General features: G+C 45.5%; 2 protein-coding genes across 2 annotated transcripts; one reads left to right on the forward strand and one right to left on the reverse strand.

Annotated features, from left to right (window-relative positions):
- On the forward strand, positions 1-15,831 carry col2a1a (collagen, type II, alpha 1a). The gene is made up of 54 exons (XM_068747306.1): positions 1-94; positions 1,523-1,729; positions 2,686-2,702; positions 2,802-2,834; positions 3,479-3,511; positions 3,658-3,711; positions 4,037-4,129; positions 4,364-4,441; positions 4,758-4,802; positions 5,252-5,305; positions 5,606-5,659; positions 5,954-6,007; positions 6,126-6,179; positions 6,294-6,347; positions 6,434-6,478; positions 6,560-6,613; positions 6,735-6,779; positions 6,879-6,932; positions 7,221-7,319; positions 7,407-7,451; positions 7,560-7,658; positions 7,755-7,808; positions 7,892-7,999; positions 8,120-8,173; positions 8,259-8,357; positions 8,560-8,613; positions 8,736-8,834; positions 9,012-9,065; positions 9,155-9,208; positions 9,292-9,345; positions 9,445-9,498; positions 9,795-9,839; positions 10,426-10,524; positions 10,764-10,871; positions 11,011-11,064; positions 11,183-11,236; positions 11,386-11,439; positions 11,562-11,615; positions 11,701-11,808; positions 11,933-11,986; positions 12,193-12,246; positions 12,332-12,493; positions 12,601-12,708; positions 12,886-12,993; positions 13,114-13,167; positions 13,273-13,380; positions 13,468-13,521; positions 13,645-13,752; positions 13,861-13,914; positions 14,466-14,573; positions 14,649-14,937; positions 15,053-15,240; positions 15,357-15,599; positions 15,685-15,831. Exons 1-54 carry the CDS (start codon positions 1-3, stop codon positions 15,829-15,831), a joined length of 4,464 nt encoding a protein of 1,487 aa, XP_068603407.1.
- A 2,145-nt stretch (positions 15,832-17,976) lies between these two features.
- aaas (achalasia, adrenocortical insufficiency, alacrimia) lies at positions 17,977-22,118 on the reverse strand. The gene is made up of 16 exons (XM_068750119.1): positions 22,008-22,118; positions 21,785-21,909; positions 21,533-21,588; positions 21,345-21,436; positions 21,181-21,227; positions 20,701-20,799; positions 20,364-20,507; positions 20,042-20,162; positions 19,833-19,957; positions 19,566-19,626; positions 19,364-19,454; positions 19,102-19,195; positions 18,885-18,952; positions 18,736-18,817; positions 18,544-18,628; positions 17,977-18,180 (listed from the first exon to the last, which is right to left on the reverse strand). The coding sequence occupies exons 1-16, from the start codon at positions 22,116-22,118 to the stop codon at positions 18,025-18,027; spliced, it is 1,557 nt and encodes a 518-aa protein (XP_068606220.1). The 3' UTR covers positions 17,977-18,024.

The following is a 22,118-nucleotide window of genomic DNA, read 5'->3' on the forward strand; positions in this document are numbered from 1 at the left end:
ATGTTCAGCTTTGTGGACTCAAGGACTGTTCTGCTACTTGTAGCATCCCAAGTTGTTTTACTATGCGTGGTCAGATGTCAAGAGGAAGATGACCGTAAGTTGCACATTTTTCTTGAATCTATGCACAATATATATATATATATATATCGATGATTTAGACTGAGGAAAATTAGTCTTAAACTGATGTTTCTGAAGAATAGAGGAAACTTAGTGATGTAATTTTATTAAAAAGCTAGACTAAAGAGCATAACTGTTCTTTTCATCGCTATCTCCAGTTACATCAAATATGATGATGTGAATGTATAATGTCACACAGGCTGTTCTTTCCAAATTGCAGCAGTCCATTTACTCCTAAAGGTTAGGTGAGGCTGTCAAGGCACATCTGTGTGGGATGGAGGACCAGGTGAACAAGTGTCCGTTTGTGCTCACCTGGATCCTGCGGCTTTCCTGAACTGTGTATTCTGACACAATTGTGACTCAAATAACTTACATTTTTGTAGTTTTATTTAAAACGCACATAAAATATATAAATCTCAGCCACAGGATCAAACACCAGGGATTTAAAATGATTTTATGTGACGGGAGGTCAGACGGTGCTTGACCCCAGACTAGCAGGTTCAAAGGGCCAAAAATGTCATTTGGAACGTAAACTGAAAAAGCGGTACGTAGACGCGTGTGCTGAGCATCACTTTCTCAAAGAGTAGCTTAGAGGTAGCTGTATGCATCACACAAATCACCTTTTCTTAAGTCCTCGGTGTGTTTGCTCTGGCGCTCGACACAGCTACGGGATCCAGATGGAGACATTTAGAAGGAGCCCGTGTTTACTCAAAGCAGCGGCTTGTCAATTAGCCACAGTATTCCTCTAAGAGAGGTTCATTCATAGGAGCAGGAGAGCTGGTCTGCGGGTTGAATTTACTCTACGGTGACGTGAAATGCCTCAGACACGACTGCTAGCTGTGGCTTTTGTCAATAGTGCATTTTGCTCTGCTGTAAAATGGTCACATGATCACTTTTCTCGTCTGTTTCATCAGCTGTCTTCAAAGTTATTAAATCAGAGACTCTGATTTTAAAATGTTTTTTTTTTTTGTCAATCCTGCTCTTGTTCATTAGCATGAATTGGTGTCCATATTGATGAACATCACCCAATCGTACCCTTATCAATTCTTCCTCTAGTTGTGTTATTTTGTGTTTTTATTGCACTTTTTTTTTTAAATTTACACTAAAATATTCAGTTTTTCTTTGATCCAGGATCATTTTCATCTTTCCTTATGTCCTTCCCCTTCATTGACTCGCCCCGCCCCTAATTTTGCCATTGCTCCTCCCACTCCCTTCCTACCGGTACTTCCTTTTTAACCTATTATCCCAACTTCCTCCCACTTTGTTTTTTTTAACATCATCTGCCACGCACAAACACAAGGCTGTATAAACTGCAATACCTTTCCCGTGTCTTTTCTGCCTCTTCATCACGCTTGTTTCTCCTCCTCTGCCCTCCTGCCACTGACTCCCTGCTTTGCCAACACAGAGGAGGCAGGCGGATGCATCCAGGACGGCCAGCAGTATAATGATAAGGATGTGTGGAAGGCCGAGCCGTGTCGTATCTGTGTGTGTGACAGCGGATCGGTTCTGTGTGATGAGATAATCTGCGAGGAGATCAAAGAGTGTGCCAACCCTATCATCCCATCTGGAGAGTGCTGCCCCATCTGCCCCGCCGATGCCAGTGCCCCCATTGGTTGTAATTTATTTATTCATACACCTATAAATAAATTACTCTTCCAGCTTGCATTTATAAACGCTTTTGAATGGAGAGCTGCCGCAGTGCTGCGTCTAATCACCTGCTGCTGAATCGCTGATTTTTCATCTGGAGATGTGATTGTTTAATTTCAGTCTCACGATTTGGAAATCAGAAAATTTTGTCACTTAGCGACTGAAGTTTCCTATTCCCATGCTTTGTTTAGAGGCCAAATTAGCAACTTGATCAGGATGATCTCATTCCCAAATCTGGAATTGGATGAATTCTGGGGTGTTTGCAGATTCTTTATTCAATTTGCAGAAACACTTTTGCTCATTCAAACCCATGACTAAGATGTTGTCTATATTTATTCTGAGCCTCAAATTAATTCCTCATTTGACCCATTTGGGATCTTCTACAGAATCAATTCACAGAGGGAACCAAACTTTATGTCTAAAGCCTCATGACGGGACTCGATGGACGGACTTGCCACAGGTCCAAGTCCTTATTAAGGTCCAAGTCCTCCTATGATAGTTAGAATAAACTGATTAATTTATCAAACCAAAGTTTTTACTATTTAAGTCAAAAAAATATCATAATTGCCCCAAAATAATTTTGGTGACATTAATTTTCCAGAAAGTCAGATATACAATAAATTAATTTAAATATTTAGCCTACTTAATATTTCATGACACCGGTTGCTACAGCTTGCTTGCCATTTGCTTTAATACATTGCTTTACCGATCAGAGCTTAATGCTTCCTTTGCCTTTGCTTCCTCCCTCGCCATTAATAAAATCTGGATGGGGTTCTCCGCCTTTACTTTTGATGATCAGTCTCTTTTTACTAAGAATCATAGACAGGAATTCAAACCAATCAAGTGGCTGGTGATGTTTTTTTACTGCTTTTAATGTTTCCTTCCGTTTTCCTTCCTTCAAACATCCGCCTGCGACACCAGAGATGATTGGCGCTAAGGTGAGGCAGTGGGTTGTGGGAAAACAGGACAATTCTGTGACCTTCTTTGTAAAACTTCAGTCATTTCCATTGATCTCATTGCTTTCTTCTACTAATCAGGGCCAGAAAGGAGAAGCAGGAGACATTACCGATGTAAGTTTGAATGCACTTTATCAAACTGAAGCCGTGCTTTAGATAATTGATTATGAACTTGATAGACTGATCCATTTTTCTTTGTTTGAAATTAATTATTCCATATTTTTTCTTCCCAACACACTACACACATTTCTGGATCCTTTGGATTGAATTTAGAGCTACTCTGAGAAAAGCGCTCATTATTTTTGCCATCTTTATTCATTGTTTATTCACTTTTTCTTGTTTTAAACATCATAAGATTAGCAGTTTCACACCGATAAGGGGCTGACTACAACCTCCAGCATTCCCTCATTGAACTTTCTATTACATGCTGGAAAACCCTGCATTCCTTGGACACAATGAACCCAATCAAATCCGTTATGATCTCTCGACAACTTCGCTGAAAGTCCCCATGTCAGGTGAACAAAGTCAGCCAAACCAGAGGTTAAGAGGGGCTGTTGTTAGAAAAACATTTCCTGTCAAACTAAATCCCCCTCAGATTGGGATTTACGCCTCCTGTTCACCTCCTACAAAGTTGGAATGTCCTTTTCCTTTCGCTGTTCAGACAAGGGTTACAACTGGACACAGCGTGAAAGATTTGTCTTCATCATTTATGACAGTCCCACATGAACCTGACCGGTCTTTGCCCCACGTTTTTGCAGGTTGTCGGACCACGGGGACCAGCAGGCCCAATGGTAACTATCCTTTGTAGATTACTGTCGTCTTCAGAACGAGAACAAGAAATGTGTTTATTATTTTCTCATCAATTCCCATAAATGAACCATTCTTGCTCTGAATATGTGTTCAGTCCATCTGAGATAACTATCTTTTGTTTCTGCAGGGGCCCCCAGGTGACCAGGGACCACGTGGGGAATTTGGTGCCAAGGGCGACATGGTAAGCGACAACACACCCAGTTACTTTATCTGGAGAAATGGTCCCATGTTAATGTCATCACGTGATTTAAGAGTAAATGAACCAATGAGATCTGTGGGGTTTTTAGATTGCAGCATTGAAACGAGTCAAGTGTAGAAACATTTCAATGTAATTGTGTAACATAAATGAGGTTTCATCTGTAGATGCTTTAAAGGATAGAGATGTGTGTAACCAATGAGAATACAGCTCCACTCGTGATCGATTATCATCTCATCTTAACTTTTTTTTTTTATTACTGCTGATTATAGGTTTCTTACACAAAATAAACTTCTTGCTTTTCCTCTAGGGAAATGCTGGACCTCGGGGAAGAGATGGTGAGCCTGGCACTCCTGGAAACCCCGGACCCGCTGGCCCACCTGGCCCACCAGGGCTTGGAGGAGTGAGTCTAACAGCACTAAAATAAATTAAAATAATTCAATATGGAGAGATTCTTGGCATCTGCTCATTATCAAATCTCTATTTTAAAACTACAGGATGAATTGAGCTGTTTGATCCATGTTTGATATTTGAAGTTCCATGTAAATCAGTAAACGCTTAATGCTCGGCTTGAGCAGCTCAGTATGTTTAATTTGCATAAAGTGACACCCCCCCCCCCCCCCCCCCATTTTATCAGAACTTTGCTGCTCAGATGGCTGGAGGCTTTGATGAGAAGGCCGGAGGCGCTCAGATGGGGGTGATGCAGGGACCGATGGTGAGAAGCAGCACAAACAGTGGTTATATCTGACTGTGTGTGTGTGTGTGTGTGTGTGTGTGTAAACAGGACATCTCTGTTCAGCTGATATGTGGTTTGTGGACGAGTTGCTGTTAATAGTAAATATACATAAATAAATGAAGGAATTTTAAAAAACACCAGTTGTCAAGAAGCCCTTTGCAATGCTGCCACCTTGTGGTTAAGTAATGCAACTGCAGCACAGTTACTGACCAGCTTATCCTTTGCTGTGACCAATTGACTGAAGCACAATATATTTTATATGATAATATATTAACATTATATATTTATCTCGCAGGGACCGATGGGTCCTCGTGGTGCCCCTGGACCTTCTGGAGCTCCTGTAAGTGCAATATTAAGACGAGCTTTTATTGTCATTGTGTGTTTCCACTTTTTTCACTGCAAACACACAACGAAATTCAATTTTCACCTGAGTGCAAGGCCCCCTTGAAACAACCACACACACCATTCATGCATATATGCATAGGGGCCCCAGAACATGCGGAGAGGGCATAGGGTGAAGGTGCCGCTATGATCGGCAAACCCGGAGCAATTGGGGGGGCGGTGCCTTGCTCAAGAGCACCTTGGCAGTGCTCTGAGGGTAAATCTAGCCCCTCTCCAGCCACCAGCACACATTCCTCATTTCATCGCCACTTCCCAGCCGAAAGCCCAACCCACTGAGGACTGATGGTCATAATCAAACGCCATTAATATATGAAGAATAATTTCTGTCATAATGACAACATTCCTCACGGTTTGCTCTTGTTGTTGTCGTTGTTTTTTTTTATATAGGGGCCACAGGGTTTCCAGGGCGGCCCTGGAGAGACTGGAGAGCCTGGCGCAGCTGTGAGTATTATTATATAGCTCTGTAGCTCAAATAGAAACATCACATAACATTTGTTGACAGATTTCGAGTTTACCGCTGCAGAGATAAATGAAGAGTAACTTAAGCACAATTAATCACTTTCATTACTCTCAGATCTCTGACATATTGCAAATGAAATAAACGTAATTAATTAATGGCCAGTATTCTGGTAGTGTTTGCATTGTTCAGCAGAAATATAATCATCCATTACTTGTAGAATTGTTTTTGGAGCAATCAGATAACTGTCATTGATAATTAATCTATTTCTGCATTTGTCACAGGGACCAATGGGACCCCGTGGTCCGGCTGGAACTTCTGGAAAATCTGGAAGCGACGTAAGTGTCAAGGCCTCAAAAAAAAAAACAACAACATCTAATTATATCATCATTTTCATAAGCAGCTATGCTGCACTTAGTCAAGGTATCAGACCAATCAAATCACAGTTTGGAATGATTATAAAAAAAAGAAAAAGAAATCACAGACCAACCATTTCATTTTGGTGCAGTGCTGTTTATTAGATGTAACATTCACCACCAGGGGCGTCCTTTAACCCCTAACCAAAGTGGTGAAAATGTTTTACAGCGACCGTACGCTGTTTAATTAGATGATCATTCATCGGTTGTTTCTAGGGGGAGGCTGGTAAACCTGGAAAAGGTGGCGAGCGGGGAGCTGCAGGGCCTCAGGTGAATATTCAATGATTAGTTCCTACTTAAATGCAAAATCGTGTCACCTGTTTCAGGGTCACATTACAAATCAAAGTCAAGACAGGAAAGCAATAAGCTATTTTGGTTTGTATTCCAGGGAGCTCGAGGATTCCCTGGAACTCCTGGACTTCCTGGCATCAAAGGACACAGAGTGAGTGTTTCAACCTTCACCGCTGAGCAGAGGATGCAGGATGACTTCTCGTCATAGTTCATTCATTTCTCCTTGTGACTGAGTCCTCATAAATCCTGCCATCATTTCCTGCAGGGTCACCCTGGACTGGATGGAGTGAAGGGAGAATCCGGTGCTGCAGGAGCCAAGGTGACTAAAACTATTCAGACTTTTATTGTTGAGCATTTGTTGAAATTATTTTCTGCTTATTTCTTCGGAATGTTCTTCCCTGACAGGGCGAGACTGGCACTGCTGGAGAGAATGGTGCCTCTGGACCCATGGTGAGCGTTAAAATACGAATCAGGCAGCATGAAATACCGATACGATGGGAGTAGCTACTCAAACCGAATCTTCCGCCACAGGGTCCTCGAGGTCTGCCTGGCGAGAGGGGACGTTCTGGAGCTGCTGGCTCCGCAGTACGTAATAGACTCCTATCTGCTCCGATCCAAAAAGCATCACTTTGACTTTTCCAAGGGTTAGGGTTAACCTTTTCATTCTGCTGTACAGAAATGACAGTTTTGTCCTTTTCCTCCTCAGGGTGCCCGTGGAAACGACGGCTTGCCCGGTCCTGCTGGTCCACCCGTGCGTATATCCGATTTCCACTCCTTAGTGGTTTTTCATGTATAAAATGATTTCCTTTTCTGACTTGACCAAAGAAATAAAGTTATGTTCTCTCTACAGGGGCCTGTTGGACCTGCGGGAGCTCCTGGTTTCCCAGGATCTCCAGGATCCAAGGTTTGTACAGATTCAACCTGAGACGGAAGTTGACCTTATGTTGTAAAATAAAGCGTGGAATCAGCAAATGTACTCAAACACACGGGATAAAACTCTCAATCTGCTACATGGAAGAAGAGATGCTGCAAAAAAATCATTCCAAAGTTGCCTGATTTACTGCGAATGAATATTTATTGTACGTAAGAACTTATTTAGGAAGCTCCTTCATCTTGAGATGTGCTTATGAAGCTAGGAATGCAGGAGTCCCCTGACAGTAATTGTCCCGTACATGTCTTTGTCTCCCATCAGGGAGAAGCTGGTCCCACTGGATCCCGTGGAGCTGAAGGAGCACAAGGACCTCGCGGAGAGGCCGGTACTCCGGGATCACCGGGTCCTGCTGGAGCATCGGTTAGTGCTCTTCGTACGCCGTTGGCTGTTATATAGTGAACTATTGTCCATGCGGTGTGATGCATTGATCCTCCTCTGTCTGTGAAGGGTAACCCTGGCACTGACGGCATTCCTGGAGCTAAAGGATCTGCTGTGAGTTCAAACCTTCACATCTTTGGAGCCCTCCATTAATTTGTATGTCTTCATGCTTGTCACATGGCTGTTCTTTGTGCTGATATGTTATTTATTTCTTCTTTAAAGGGCGGCGCTGGTATTGCTGGTGCTCCTGGATTCCCCGGCCCCCGTGGTCCACCTGGGCCTCAGGGAGCCACAGGACCTCTGGGGCCAAAAGGACAGTCTGTAAGTCACTCAGGAGTAAACCGGACCTCTGTGAAACCTTCATTTGTGTCTGTGTTGTAATTAGTTTGTGTCTGTCTGCTTTCGTGTTCTGTTTAGGGGGACCCTGGTCTTCCTGGGTTCAAAGGGGAAGCTGGACCCAAGGGAGAGCTTGTGAGTTTGGACTGCTATTGTGAAACCTTTTTAATAATTAGTCAACAAAGGAGAATTTTAGCCCCATTCCTTCATTTCTCCAGGGCCCCGCTGGTCCTTTAGGCGCACCCGGCCCTTCAGGTGAAGAAGGAAAGAGAGGTGCCAGAGGAGAGCCTGGATCTGCTGGACCACTTGGACCTCCAGGAGAGAGAGTATGTAACCTGGATGTGTCAGACCCTATGAGATCCTAATAATGGCTAAAAATGGCAACATAAATTACTTTAATGCAATCTTATGCCACATCTAATCAGTTTATCTGCTATCCATTATAGGGAGCTCCTGGTAACCGTGGTTTCCCAGGTCAGGATGGGCTTGCTGGCGCTAAGGTGGGCCCTCTGGAGATCGAAGAAAAGATTTATCAATTGTATCGTCATTAGATTGATATTTAACTGCCCTTCTTTTATCTTCTAGGGTGCCCCTGGCGACCGTGGTGTTCCTGGTGCCACTGGGCTTAAAGGTGCTACTGGAGATCCTGGACGTACAGGAGAGTCTGGCCTCCCCGGAGCCAGAGTGAGTCCCACATTGGAAGGAGTCCCCAGAATTAGCCGAGCAGCGTTGCTCGGATGCAGCCATCTCAGTCTCAGACCACATCCATGTCTAGTGTGGTTGTTTTGTTTCGAAGGGATTTAATTTTAATTCTGTCCGCTGTGGACATTTGTCCCACTTCTTCAAATGATGTCGATCAGGTCTTAAATTCGTGTGCCTCTCGTAGGGCCTGACTGGTCGTCCTGGAGATGTTGGTCCTCAAGGCAAAGTTGGACCCTCTGTGAGTACAATGTTAATCGTGGTAGAATAAATTGGCCTTTATTTATGACACAAGCCCACTATAAAATTAATATTGCCGGGCTTCTGTGCTGTTCCCCCCCCCCCCCTTTGTGCCGTTGACAGGGTGCTGCCGGTGACGACGGTCGCCACGGCCCACCTGGACCTCAGGGAGCCCGTGGGCAGCCGGGAGTGATGGGATTCCCTGGACCAAAAGGAGCCAATGTGAGTTGTTCTATTTATGTGTATATTTTATATTTACATCGCATAATAAAAGCCTGAAATATCCAGTCTGAATACAACAATGCCTACGTAGAGACAGCACTTCACTTCATTTACCTCGTGGCCGTCCCAGCTGAAGAAACGTTCTGTTGATCTTTCCCTGTGATTTCTCCTCAACAGGGTGAAGCTGGAAAGCCAGGAGAGAAGGGTCTTGTGGGTCGCCTCGGCCTGAGGGTGAGTTCATTTTGGCCATCTTTCCTACTTTATTTTCTATCCTTAGATTAAAAAAAATTCAAACCTTCTAAATACTCCTATTCGAACAGGGTCTGTCTGGAAAAGATGGTGAGACCGGTCCTTCTGGACCTTCTGGGCCCGCTGTGAGTGTTTCAGTGCAACCGCATGTTGTGAAAGGTCTCAGGTTCATCCGAGTTGTGTTTTCACCTGCTCCTCGTGTTCACAGGGACCCGCTGGAGAGAGAGGAGAACAAGGGCAGCCTGGACCTTCTGGCTTCCAGGTGGGTTCCTTTTCTCAAATCCCAGATATGCAATCTGTAAAAACAGCAGAGCTGTAGTTTAGGTAGGACTTCGTCTAACCTCTTGATGTCATTGAGCAGGGTCTTCCCGGACCAACTGGTTCCCCCGGAGAGGCTGGAAAACCTGGAGACCAGGTGAGTTTTCCTCTTATTTCTGATCTGGGGCATCTGTGGCTTTAACGTCGCGATGCGGCCAGTCTTCATGCCATCTGAATGTTGCATTTTAGATACACATAATCTACGTTGCTCCTGGGTGAAAGCCGTATTCCTGACTGCAAGATGGTTTATTATTCCATATTGAGGTTGTACTTATAAGATGAATTGCTTGGGGTTACTCTTACCAAGAAAGCTCGCTGGAGGTTTCTTAATAAGAACGTGATGTGACATTTTTAAAAAGATGGAGTAAAACTGGGCCTTTCCTCTCTGTGCAGGGCATTTCTGGAGAGGCTGGAGCTCCTGGTGTTGGTGGACCTAGAGTGAGTTTACACATTAAAGCTTTTTATTATTTATTTTAGAATGACCACATTACTTATTTACATAAACAGGAAATGAATACATAATAGTCTAACATTCTTACATCCCAGAACTGAACTAGAAAAGCAGTCCGAGCGCGCAGACCTCTACCAAGCTCCTCAGTCCCCATATATTGTGATTTACACCATAAATAATGGTTCTACAATTATTTTATCTATATTTTTAGATTCTTTACCCATGAAAACAAACCTTTAGAAATTGGATTCACATTGATATTATTATTAGTTTAGAAGTGATTCACTAAAAGCTCACTTTCAGTGATGGTGGTTTCTTCTGGATTCTAGATCCAGAGCCTTTGAAGATACAACAAATCTGTTTTCCCACCACTAATTCCATAGCGTCTTGTTCTTCGTGGAGGGAATAAGAGAGAGATTATTGAAAGGGTCCAAAAACAAAATCGTTTCCTGAAAATGTCATCAAGATCTGTCTCAAACTTTTTGACAAACGCCGGCAAAATCATGGCCTCCTTGGCGGCGGTAACAATGTCTTCCATTTCCATTGATTCTGTGTCTTTTTCTCTCCTGACAGGGTGAACGTGGTTTCCCTGGTGAGAGGGGCGGTTCTGGATCTCAGGGTCTTCAGGGACCTCGCGGACTTCCTGGAACACCAGGAAGTGATGGACCCAAGGTCAGCAGATCCAGGAAGTTACTGCAGCCAGGCAGGAAATAGTCTGCCACATTGTGTGTTTTAACAAAGTTAAGAAATTAATATTTCTTAAGAAGCTCTTTGTGGTTTACAGTTCTTTTTGACATAATGGTGTATTTAGGATGATTAATGAAATGTGATTTTTAACACTAGTATATATTAAACCAACATGACTTGAGACATGTCCACGCTCATCAAGTTGTTTTCTTATTCTAATTCAGGGAGCCATTGGACCAGCCGGTGCTGCCGGATCCCAGGGGCCGCCTGGCCTGCAGGGAATGCCCGGAGAGAGAGGAACAGGTGGCATCTCGGGACCTAAAGGAGACAGAGTGAGCAATCGATAAGTTCAGATGTTGCCAAAAATGGATCCATATTCATTCAGCGGTGGAATGATCCACGCCACAGAGCAAACATTAGTCTTGTAGTTTTGTATATGCTGATCATGCAGCTGCCGTTTTTGTCCAACAGGGTGATGGTGGACTGAAAGGACCTGAGGGAGCTCCAGGAAAGGACGGCGGTAGAGTAAGTTCAAATTAAATCTGCACTCTTCTTTTGATTTTTATTGTTTTTAACAGCCAAGAAACCAGAATTCTACTGTATAATTGGATTTGCCCTCTTCTCTCTTCATCTCTTCTGTCAGGGTTTGACTGGTCCCATTGGTCCTCCTGGTCCATCTGGACCCAACGGCGCCAAGGTGAGAATAATAGCCACCCAACGGTGAAGTTGTTAACATGAGTGAATGCGGACAAGCCCGGTTTACACTAAACAAAGAGTGTGTATAAATGTTTTAATTGCACTTTTGTTGTTGTGGATTGCTTGACTGACTGGTTTGCTCCTATCCAGGGTGAGACTGGACCTAGTGGCCCTACTGGTACTCCTGGTTCTCGAGGCGCTCCTGTAAGTTCCTCCTCTTTGAATTCACATGAACAGTATGCATTATACACCTCATTCATCATCATCATCAACCACCATCATCTGCTCTGTTTGACCCGACTGACATCACTTTTGTCCTCTTGCAGGGCGATCGTGGGGAGGGCGGCCCCCCTGGTCCTGCTGGTTTTGCTGGACCACCTGTATGTAAAAGATCTCTGCAGTGTATTTTGTTTAAATTCAATACTGAATATCACCATTCATTGGTAATCCATTGGAAAAATCCAGGGTGCAGATGGTCAACCTGGTGCCAAAGGTGAAGGTGGTGAGACTGGACAGAAGGGAGACGGTGGTGCTTCTGGACCTCAGGGACCATCCGGGGCTCCTGGACCTGTGGTGAGCATTTGCCTCAGAATAAATTCCTGGAGCCAGATCGATATATTTCTCTTAACTCTGTATCTTTGCAGTGTTTAAAGTCACTGTAAATCAGCAATGACTAACTGGAGCTCTTCTTTATCAGGGACCGACTGGTGTCTCTGGACCTAAAGGAGCCCGCGGTGCTCAGGGACCTAATGTAAGTCTATTATTTCCACTCACGCAATACTTCCAAGTATATATATATATATATACAGGATATACATTTCTTATCACACACAAATGCACAGTAGATGTAAGAGTGTTTAATTATTACATTGATTGATTCATTAATGTCTCAGGCCATCTGGTGAGGTATGTTTAATTTCATTGGACTCTTTCTCTCCCTCTCTCCCTCTCTGATAGGGTGCTACTGGTTTCCCTGGTGCCGCTGGCAGAGTCGGACCTCCCGGCCCTAATGTGAGTGTTTCATCAACAACACGTTTCCAGAAGGGGATTTTATTAGTGGAGTTATGAGCAAAGCGCTCTTTTTTTTCCATCACAGGGTAACCCTGGTTCTGTTGGTCCTGCTGGTCCTGCTGGTAAAGACGGACCAAAGGGAGTTCGTGGCGATGCCGGCTCCCCAGGAAGACAAGGAGACGCTGGCCTTCGTGGACCTGCTGGCCCAGAGGGAGAAAAAGGAGAGCCTGGAGAGGATGGACCGCCTGTGAGTACAATTCAGCTGAATGTTCCTGAGAAACGGGATGGAAGCTGCACCTTACAGAAGAGATAGAAGTGCATTTTACAACTCTGTCCTTTCTGTCCTGACTGCAGGGGACTGACGGACCTTCAGGTCCTCAGGGTCTGGGTGGATCGCGTGGTATTGTTGGTTTGCCTGGTCAGCGTGGAGAGAGAGGATTCGCCGGCCTCCCTGGACCCTCTGTAAGTTGCTTACTTTGGACACTTGCCTTAGCTCTGCCTCGGTCTTGCAAGTAGCTGTTGAACAGAGAAAAGATTCTGAACAGCGATTGTGTCGTTTATTTGAAAGCCAGACTATTATTCTGTACCTTCAATGTGAAATAACCTGTTAAAATGGATTTGTGTTATTTTTGGGTTTAGGGAGAACCTGGTAAACAGGGAGGTTCTGGTTCTACTGGTGACCGTGGACCTCCTGGACCTGTTGGACCCCCTGGACTTAGTGGACCTGCCGGAGACACTGGAAGAGAGGTCATTAGTGCACAATGATAAAACAAAATTATTGCAAATCACAAATAATATACGTACAATATACGCCAGAAATAATACTTTGATGCCATATTAACTAGAATCTGTGGTTCTGTGTCTCAGGGTACCCCTGGATCGGATGGACCACCAGGCAGAGACGGAGCTACTGGTGTCAAGGTTAGAGACTCCATACCATAGTAAAAGTCAAACGACATTGTTGGCTAGATTTGCTTGTCTGCAGAAACGTATTACCTGATGGCATCGCTGCTTGTCTGTCTGCAGGGAGAGCGAGGTAACACCGGTCCAGGTGGTGCCCCTGGAGCTCCTGGTGCCCCTGGTGCTCCAGGACCCGTCGGACCCCTGGGCAAGCAGGGAAACAGAGGAGAGGCAGTACGTATCCACGCTATAGACAGTAAAGCAGATTGCTGATCCATAGCTATGACGAGGGAGGAATCACGCTATTGTTTCTCTTCTTAGGGTGCTCAAGGACCTGGAGGACCATCTGGACCTGCTGGTGCCAGAGGAATGGCTGTGAGTACCATCGGCTCCAAATGAAACAATATCAACCCTAACCCTTTTAAAATGTGGGTGATTAAAAGTGCCAAACTAAATGCTTCCATTCATTTAATGCACGCGAAAAAAACTTTCCTCAAGGGACCCCAAGGATCACGTGGAGACAAAGGAGAGGCTGGGGAGACTGGAGAGAGGGGACAGAAGGGCCACCGTGGATTCACTGGTCTGCAGGGTCTTCCAGGACCTCCTGTGAGTAATCAGATGCTTCATTCCTGCAGTACCATTTTTCATTTTATTTTCACTTACTGTCATCTTCCTGTTCGAGCATCCAACCTGTTGCCATCCTCGTCCTGACAGGGTTCCTCTGGAGATGCCGGTTCGCCCGGATCTGCTGGACCAGGTGGACCTAAGGTGAGAAAACTGAGCAAAAAGCAAACCGGGAAAGAGACGAATTATTACATTTCCTTCCGGCAGCTTAAAGGCCCTCAAATATGTGACGGCAATGAAGGGCACAGGTTAGTCTTTTTGGTAATTTTCTCCAATCACTTGACGGAGACGAGGATAATAAAGGCCACATTCTTTAATTACCTTTTGCCGTGATAAGATGTGCAGCTGAGGCACTTTGCAGTCACTGTCTGCAGGGAATAAGAGGCAGAAAGACACGGGAGCGTTATTTTTGAACCCACTCCTGCTGAGATCTGGATGGACTTTAACGTCTCTCCTAGATTAGCTAAGAACTGTCCATGATAAGAAAAATGAAAGGAAATGCCAAATAATCTTCTTCCATAAAAGGTCACACAGTTTAGAGGTGATTGAAGTGAAGGAGAAAGACTGCTTGTGTATTTGAGTTGTTTTATCAGATGCTTTTTTCCTGCTACACTCTGCAGGCTGGATCTCAAACCTAATATATCCATGAACCAAAATGTCTGCATCAAAATAAATGCTAACATTTGTTTCTGTAGGGACCGCCCGGACCCACCGGACCTGCTGGCAAAGATGGATCAAATGGACAGCCTGGCCCCATTGGGCCCCTTGGACCTCGTGGACGTTCTGGAGAATCTGGACCTGCTGTATGTAACATTTACTGTCCCTTTTCAGCCATATCATGCCTGATCGCACATGACCCCTGATTTCTCCTCCTTTAGGGTCCTCCTGGTAACGCCGGACCCCCTGGACCTCCCGGTCCCCCCGGGCCTGGCATTGACATGTCGGCCTTCGCCGGTCTGGGTCAGACTGAGAAGTCCCCTGATCCTCTGAGGTACATGAGGGCTGATGAGGCCTCCAGCTCCCTGAGGCAGCACGACGTGGAGGTTGACTCCTCACTCAAGTCCCTCAACAACCAGATCGAGAACCTGCGAAGCCCCGACGGCTCCCAGAAGAACCCCGCCCGCACCTGCATGGACCTGAAGCTGTGCCATCCCGGGTGGAAGAGCGGTAAGAACGGAGAAAAGCAGTTCTCAAAGGAAACCAAATCAGCAGATGTGTCGAAAGGTTAACTAATATTTTATGGGCTTTAATCTTCATCGGCACGCTTTTCTCGTCTTTCCAGGTAACTACTGGGTTGATCCCAACCTTGGCAGCACGGCTGATGCCATCAAGGTCTTCTGTAACATGGAGACCGGAGAGACCTGCGCCTACCCAAGCATCGCCAAGGTACCCCAGAAGAGCTGGTGGACCAGCAAGGGCAAGGACCGCAAGCACGTCTGGTTCGGGGAGACCATGAATGGAGGATTCCATGTGAGAGCCTTTTTTTAAAAGACAGTTTAATTATCTGTAAACCCACGTTGATAGATTCACGATGCTCAGCATGAAAGTAGCTAACGAAATGTCCGCCCCGTGTTCCGTCAATGCAGTTCAGCTACGCTCAGGACGGCCCAGCCGCCAACGCCGCCGGCGTCCAGCTGACCTTCTTGAGGCTCCTGTCCACTGAGGCGTCTCAGAACTTGACTTACCATTGCAAAAACAGCGTTGCCTACTTGGACCAGACCACGGGCAACCTGAAGAAGGCGTTGCTGCTGCAGGGCTCCAACGACGTAGAGATCCGTGCAGAGGGCAGCAGTCGCTTCACGTACACCGTGCTGGAGGATGGCTGCAAGGTGAGGGCGCAGAGAAATGAGTGCTCTTAAGTTTCGTAACTGTCCAAGACTCCTGTTCATACATGTCTTTGCTCCCAACCAACAGAAACACACAGGCCGGTGGGGCAAGACTGTCTTTGAGTACAAAACGAAGAAAACCTCCCGTCTGCCAATCGTGGACATCGCTCCTATGGACATCGGCGGAGCGGATCAGGAGTTCGGAGTGGATGTAGGCGCGGTTTGCTTCTTGTAAAGTGGAATATCACAAAGACCCCCCCACCAAAAAAAGCACAGGCAATAAATAAACTCGATCACGAAACATTACAGACACACACACACACACACACACACACACTTCCACAATAAAGAAGAAACGTAAGCTTTTTGTCTCACAACAAAGTGCTCTCCAAGTTGTACTCCCTGGACGTCAGCACTGAAGAGCACCGGCAATACCTGCTGTACGCCACACCAGCACCCTGTTCCTGAGATCCAGTCGAGTTTCCAATGGCCCCCTGTCGACAGGAAGGAGTCAGAGCCAGGAGGAAGAGGGAACAGGCGCACAAGTGATGGAGAACAGAAGCATGACTCGATGTCACTTATTTATTGTCTAACCTGAACGGGGAAGTTGAGGTAGGACTGGGCGAGTTCACTTTGTAAGTAAGACAACCCCCCCCCCCTTCCTTCTACTACCAAACAGCCATGCAGCCTCTGTCCCAGTCCTGCTCCACCTCCCTCCCTGCTTCCCTCCTGACACACAAATAGGGCATTTTGAATCAGCGCAGACAAAAATAAATATTCTCAGTAAGTAAAAAAATCTAACGCAGGTGCGCCAGGCCTGACCAGCATGAGCCGGAGCAAACCTTCACTGTGTATTCTAAATCCTTGTTCTATTGTTGTAAAAGTCTGTTTATGAACAGCCAGATGGTTACATATATAGTTCCACATTACGTGTGTACATGTGTCTATATGCACACTAACACTTTTTGGGGAAGTGAGGTCACATTGGGGATGCGTGTTTCCATGTCCTGCACCCTTTGATTGCCCGATCAGAGACTTCTCATCCAAAAAAAAAAAAGAATAATTTGCTTTGAGGAATTTTGAGGGGAAACTCATTTTGCTTTCTTAACGTAGTCATCCGGATTGTTTAAAGCTACCTCACGCTGAGAAACAAAGTGAAAACGTAGAGTTTAAAATCTGAGCTGACCAGAAATGCGCTTTCAGGTGGCTCTGGGGGCCGACTGGGCGTGCGTCTTCAGAAGGTGCTAAGAGCTCTGTAATTCAGTTTCCATCAAACACTGCCCCTACCCTCATTCCCAATAGCCTCACACAGCACGGTCACACCCCACCCTGGGGGAGGGGGGGGGGGGGCAGGAGTTACTCGGAGGCCTCCTCTGGAGTTCAGACCCTCGGAAAAAAAACAACCAGAGTGGGTTGCCTCTGTGTGTGTGTGAGGGCGTGTACATTTTTTACATTAATTTTATTATGATCATTTTTGTTTTTATTTTGTTACACTTCTAATTGATGTAAATTGGAAAATAAAACTTGAGAATGATGATTTTTGATTTGAGTTTTGAATAAAGACAAATGGCGCGGGGATGTATTTCTTCTTCCAACAGAACCACGTGTGCTCTGACTTTTTCCCTTTTATGTATTTCGCGAGGTCAGTCCCTCTCGATCCGGAGCGCTTCGTCCGTGTCTGTGTGGAAGCGTTAGAGGCCGTGATGCAAGCTCGCATTGAACCTCTTTTCTTGACTGGAATCAAACGTGAGATAAAATGCATCCGAGCGGCCGCATCGCTGTCTGTACTGTACTGTAGCAAGCTTCCCTCTCCAGTCTGTCCTGAGTAATAAGCTTGACTAAAGCTCTCAAAGTGACAAACACCTTGTTTAAAATTAGATGTGCCATTAGGAAATAGTATGGCATGCACAAGTGGACAAAAATGTGACAGGTAATTATGTCTTGGGGTCCCTCGAGGAAAGGTTTTGCGTGTATTAAATGGAACCATTTGGTTTGGCACTTTTAATTACCCAAATTTGAAAAAGGCATCTTGATATTGTTTCTGTTGGAGCACCAGCAGGTCCAGAAAAAAGTACAATAGTACTATTTACTCTGTACTAGCCTCCTACATATTACGCAATGCATCCAAGTGCATTCTAACATGTTGCATTTAAATATGCATTTAAAGTGTTGGAGCTAATTCATTTAACTGTGTCACATTAAAACTACCCCCCCACCCACCCACACACATCTGCGTCACTCGGTACCACCTGTATACAGTACTTTAATAGGTGGCGTATGCTTTTACTGTGAAGGGAATATTTTTCAAACCATTGTTTAAAAAAAAGACTACAAAGATGAAATCAAATCATATAAAAATGTCATTAGAAGAGCAGGCCCTTTATTGAAGAACCATTATAACAAAAGCGAGAGGGTGTCTGTGGGTCCGTTACGACAGGAGCTCTGTAAAAAGAGACTGATTGGCAAAGTCTGTGGGTCGTTCCTGAGGGCGTGGCAGCAAGGGGCTGCCACTGAGGCCAAAGTGCGGGACACCGGAGGTCAGGAAATAGAAAGGTACGTGGGTTATTCTTCCACTGGACCAACACTGGGAACAGAGAGAGAAGCATTGAGCGTTAATCAGTGCTGCTGTTCATTTATGCATGTTAAATTTGACACAACTTTTCAACCGGGAATTGACGAGAGGGGACAACATTTCTAAAATCATTTGTTGTTCTACAACATGTTTTTGTTTTTACTACAATAAAAACTACTAAATATTAATACATATTAATGCGACATTGACCTGGCTAAGTGATGGAAATGGACTAAACTGTTGAAACTCCTTTAAACACTAGACCATCATTTACAAGACTATTTTGTGCAGATGAATCAGCTCATGATTCAAGCCAATACATTATGAAAAAGTAAATAAAAAAAAAGCCCCCAGAATATTTAGGAAGAGACTGACCACAGTAAGCCGAGCTCCCTGCTGGAAATTTGGGTGGAACTGGATCAGTCTAGGCTCTGCTCCTGGTTCCCCTTGAACAAAACCACTAGCGGAGGAAGACAAGACGCGTTCAGTCCATGCGAACGTGCAGCAGGTCGACACCTGGAAGCGCTTCTAAAGACACACAAAGTGAAACCACGCGAGAGGACTAACCATGGCAAAAGCTCAAAGATGGGTCTGGTTCTCGTCTTGAAGACCGCGATGACTGCAGGACGGTCGTCTGCCTGGGGATCACCTGAAGACGGACGTGAATAAGTTACAATAAAACGACATCAAGCCGAATAAAGCAAAAATGAGCAAACCTTGGAGAAGCACTGCCAGCCTCTCTCCCGTTGGATCCCAGGCTAAAGACTGGATTTCTCCCCCGACACTGACAAATGACACGAGGGTGAGAGACAGAGAACTTCCCGTTTACAGAGTTCGGCTCATCATCGTCCTTAATGCGCGTTCATGCATTCCTCTTAGGAAGCCCTGTTTCCTCGCCTTGTGGTTTTTAAGCTAATTAATCAGTGTTCTTACACGATGTCTCCATCTGGTGTGCTGAAGGTCGTCTCTGATAGGTCAGCCACCACCGCTGCTGCCTGCGGCCCCTTCGATGTACTCGCAGGCACGCCTCCTGAATGACATCATCACACAGGTGAATTTACACTCCAGTTAGAAACACGGTTAATCGAGCTACACATTATCAGAAAGGAAGAAGTATTAGTTACGTAATGAACTCGAATCATTTCTAAATGATATAGATCTTTATTTGCATGAATGAGTTTTAAAGTTAGTTAACCTGGTGTATTGGTGAAGGTCAGCGCGTAGATGACCGTCTCTCCCTGTATGGCGAAGAGAAGTCGACTCCCGTCTGGGCTCCAGCAGCCACTCTAACCACAAGAAAAACACATTTAAACATTTGGAATTCTTTAATAAATAAATTATTATTGTTACGGTACTTAATTAAACAACAACTTTGAAATTTGGTGAGAAGCTTTCACCTGGCAGCGTCCTTTGAGACCTGGCCAACGCTCGCAGGTCCACATCCTGGTCTCCCAAACCCTGAAGAAGGGAATTTCAATTACCCTTGTGTAAAAATGCCACTTCCTGTCCATTCATCACTTCCTAAACTCCAGATTTTGCCACTAATCCCTCATATAAATATTTGTGAAATGCATGGCATACCTTTCCCTAAAGAATGTGTAAATGTAGCCATAAAAAGGAAGGAAAGAAGATTCAAGAACCTTCTGGAATATTAACTCTTTTACCTGAACAGGGCAGATGGTGTAGAAGCCAAGACATGGCTGCCATCAGGGGACCAGGACAGGAAGCTGACGCCTCCTCCTCCGACACGCTGAAGTGGCACACAGCTCTCTGTCGCTACGTCCCAAACCTAAAAGTAATCCAAAAATAAATGGCGTCCACGAGTACAGGGAGAAATTCAATCCCTTCAACGTGAGAAGGAGATCTATTTTACCATCATTGCAGTGTCCATCGGTGAGGCAGACAGAAGGAGGGACCCACTCGGAGACCAGGCAATGGAAGAGACAGGAGAGTGACCGGGATGAGACAAAACCTGGGCACAACCGGACGACGGCCTGGACGGGCAGAGACGGGGAAGAGAAAAGAGTTTCAGGATTTCTACTAAAGTGACTGCATAGAATGGAACACGTTCAGAAAACCAATAGCGATAAAGCAAATTATAAAAAACTTAGATTAGTGTAAAACATGAAAAAATAAACATCATTAAATCTGAAACGTTTTTCGGGTGTAGAATTAAAAAAAAACTTCTTTCATACCTGGTCGACAGCGAGCCCGGATCCACGTGCCAAATCAGCAAACAGTTTTGACAAGCGACGGCGAGGGCCGACGCGCACAGCGGCTTCCACTGCACGGCTGCAACGCTCCTCTGCAGGCGGTGCTTCAGCGTGGGAGTCGTGCTGCTGAACGCGGAGAACGAAAGGAAGGACACGGTTGGCTGCCGGTCGTGGAGGCGCACAGCCTCTGACCTACAGACAGTCCCGTGTCGTCGCCGCTTTTTAAAAGCTTTCAGCAACTTTTCATCGACAAGCGTGCCGTGGAGACGCCTTTGAGTTTCCCAGCCGCCGGCGGCGCGTCATCCTCGGACCGTCGTACCTTTTGGGATTGTAGATCTTTATGGAGTCATCCAGCAGGGCCACAGCAAATTTATCTGCATGAGGATGCCAGGCAAAGGCTCGCACCACACAGTCAGACCTGATGAAAGTGAACAACTGTATGAACATGTTTCACCTCTCCCACTGAGAGCTGGATCTCGGGTCGAGAAAGGGTCGATTCAAGTAAGATAATGGAATGGGATTCATGCATCCGTGAAAGGAAAGAAGTGATACAAAAAAAAGAAAGATGGATCCAGAGCCGTCATTATATTTTCATATTCCAATTCACCTTAAACATTTTAAATTAATTTTAAGTGCCAGAACTGGATAAATCTTCAGCCAATTGACAAAAATAGGAGTCCATTTTTATTTTTTTTGTTGCCATCATGACAACTAAAAACCTTTCATCAAATGTCAGCTCAGCACCAGTTTCACCATCATAGTTGTACGATCGTACCCCCCCCCCCACATTCGTACTCACCAGTCCAGCACCTGTGAAAACTCTGCAATCATGTCCTCACTGCCCAACTGTTGGACAGATGACATCATCAGCGTCAGGCTGTTATGAACACGTGGTACTTACGTGTCAATTTGTCAAAAACATCTTATCTTTTTTTTTTTTTTTTACCAGCGAGCACAACTCACCGTTAGATGAGGAAACAGGGAGCCATGAAACGAAGACACCTTTTGGAGCAACGCCAGGATGAACCCACAGCTCACCGACAGCCACGTCGGGACTACAGGATACGGGGGGAGCCGACGCGAAAGGGTCACGCGTCAGTCGACGCAAAGGATCGCTCGACTACGTGTTAAGACTCTGCTGCCTCACTTACCCTCAGCATGCGAGTCAGTGATTTCAATGAGCAGCCCCGTGAAACCGCCATCCCGCCTTAAATGGGGAAAAAAAAGAAGAAAAGTTGCAGAAATTATTTTTGGATTCAAACCCACCTGAGGACTTTGAATGTTGCCCCCCATGTCTGTGTGGGTCCCCTCGGAGTCCTCAGGCGTCTGCAGACTTTTGGGGTCTCGTTGCCCCAGACGTGGGATTCTTGCAGGCATCCTTTTCTCAATAATCCGTGTCTTACCACGCTGCTGCAGTCCTCATCCAAAGTGTTTCAGAGTGGTCCAGAAAGGCTGCTTTGCTGCTGCTCTCTGTGCGACTGTGAAGCTTCAGGGACTCCCGGGGGAAATACAAACTCAAGGGGCTGGACTCCTGGAGAAAACACAACGTTTACTCCCATTTAGCTCGTTGATATAACCGTCTCCAGGGTTCAGGCCAGGCTGTGACACAGATGCAAAGAATCAGACCTGTTTTAGTTGGTTTTCGGCAGCGGTCCCTGTTATCAGCTCGTTGTTGGACTCGCACAGAGTGACCTGTCCGGGGGGCATCGGGGGGGGGAACAGCGCCAGAGAGCACAT

The sequence above is a fragment of the Brachionichthys hirsutus genome, chromosome 2, assembly GCF_040956055.1.
Source record: "Brachionichthys hirsutus isolate HB-005 chromosome 2, CSIRO-AGI_Bhir_v1, whole genome shotgun sequence".
NCBI lineage: Eukaryota > Metazoa > Chordata > Actinopteri > Lophiiformes > Brachionichthyidae > Brachionichthys > Brachionichthys hirsutus.

Coding starts and splice junctions, on each gene's coding strand:
- col2a1a (XM_068747306.1), top strand. CDS start 1: ATGTTCAGCTTTGTGGACTCAAGGACTGTTCTGCTACTTGTAGCATCC. Junction 4,803..5,251: donor CTGGACCTTCTGGAGCTCCT/GTAAGTGCAATA, acceptor TTTTTTATATAG/GGGCCACAGGGTTTCCAGGG. Junction 13,168..13,272: donor ACGGAGCTACTGGTGTCAAG/GTTAGAGACTCC, acceptor GTCTGTCTGCAG/GGAGAGCGAGGTAACACCGG.
- aaas (XM_068750119.1), bottom strand. CDS start 22,118: ATGTGCTCTCTGGCGCTGTTCCCCCCCCCGATGCCCCCCGGACAGGTC. Junction 19,958..20,041: donor CGATGGACACTGCAATGATG/GTAAAATAGATC, acceptor GATTACTTTTAG/GTTTGGGACGTAGCGACAGA. Junction 19,196..19,363: donor GACCTTCACCAATACACCAG/GTTAACTAACTT, acceptor GTCATTCAGGAG/GCGTGCCTGCGAGTACATCG.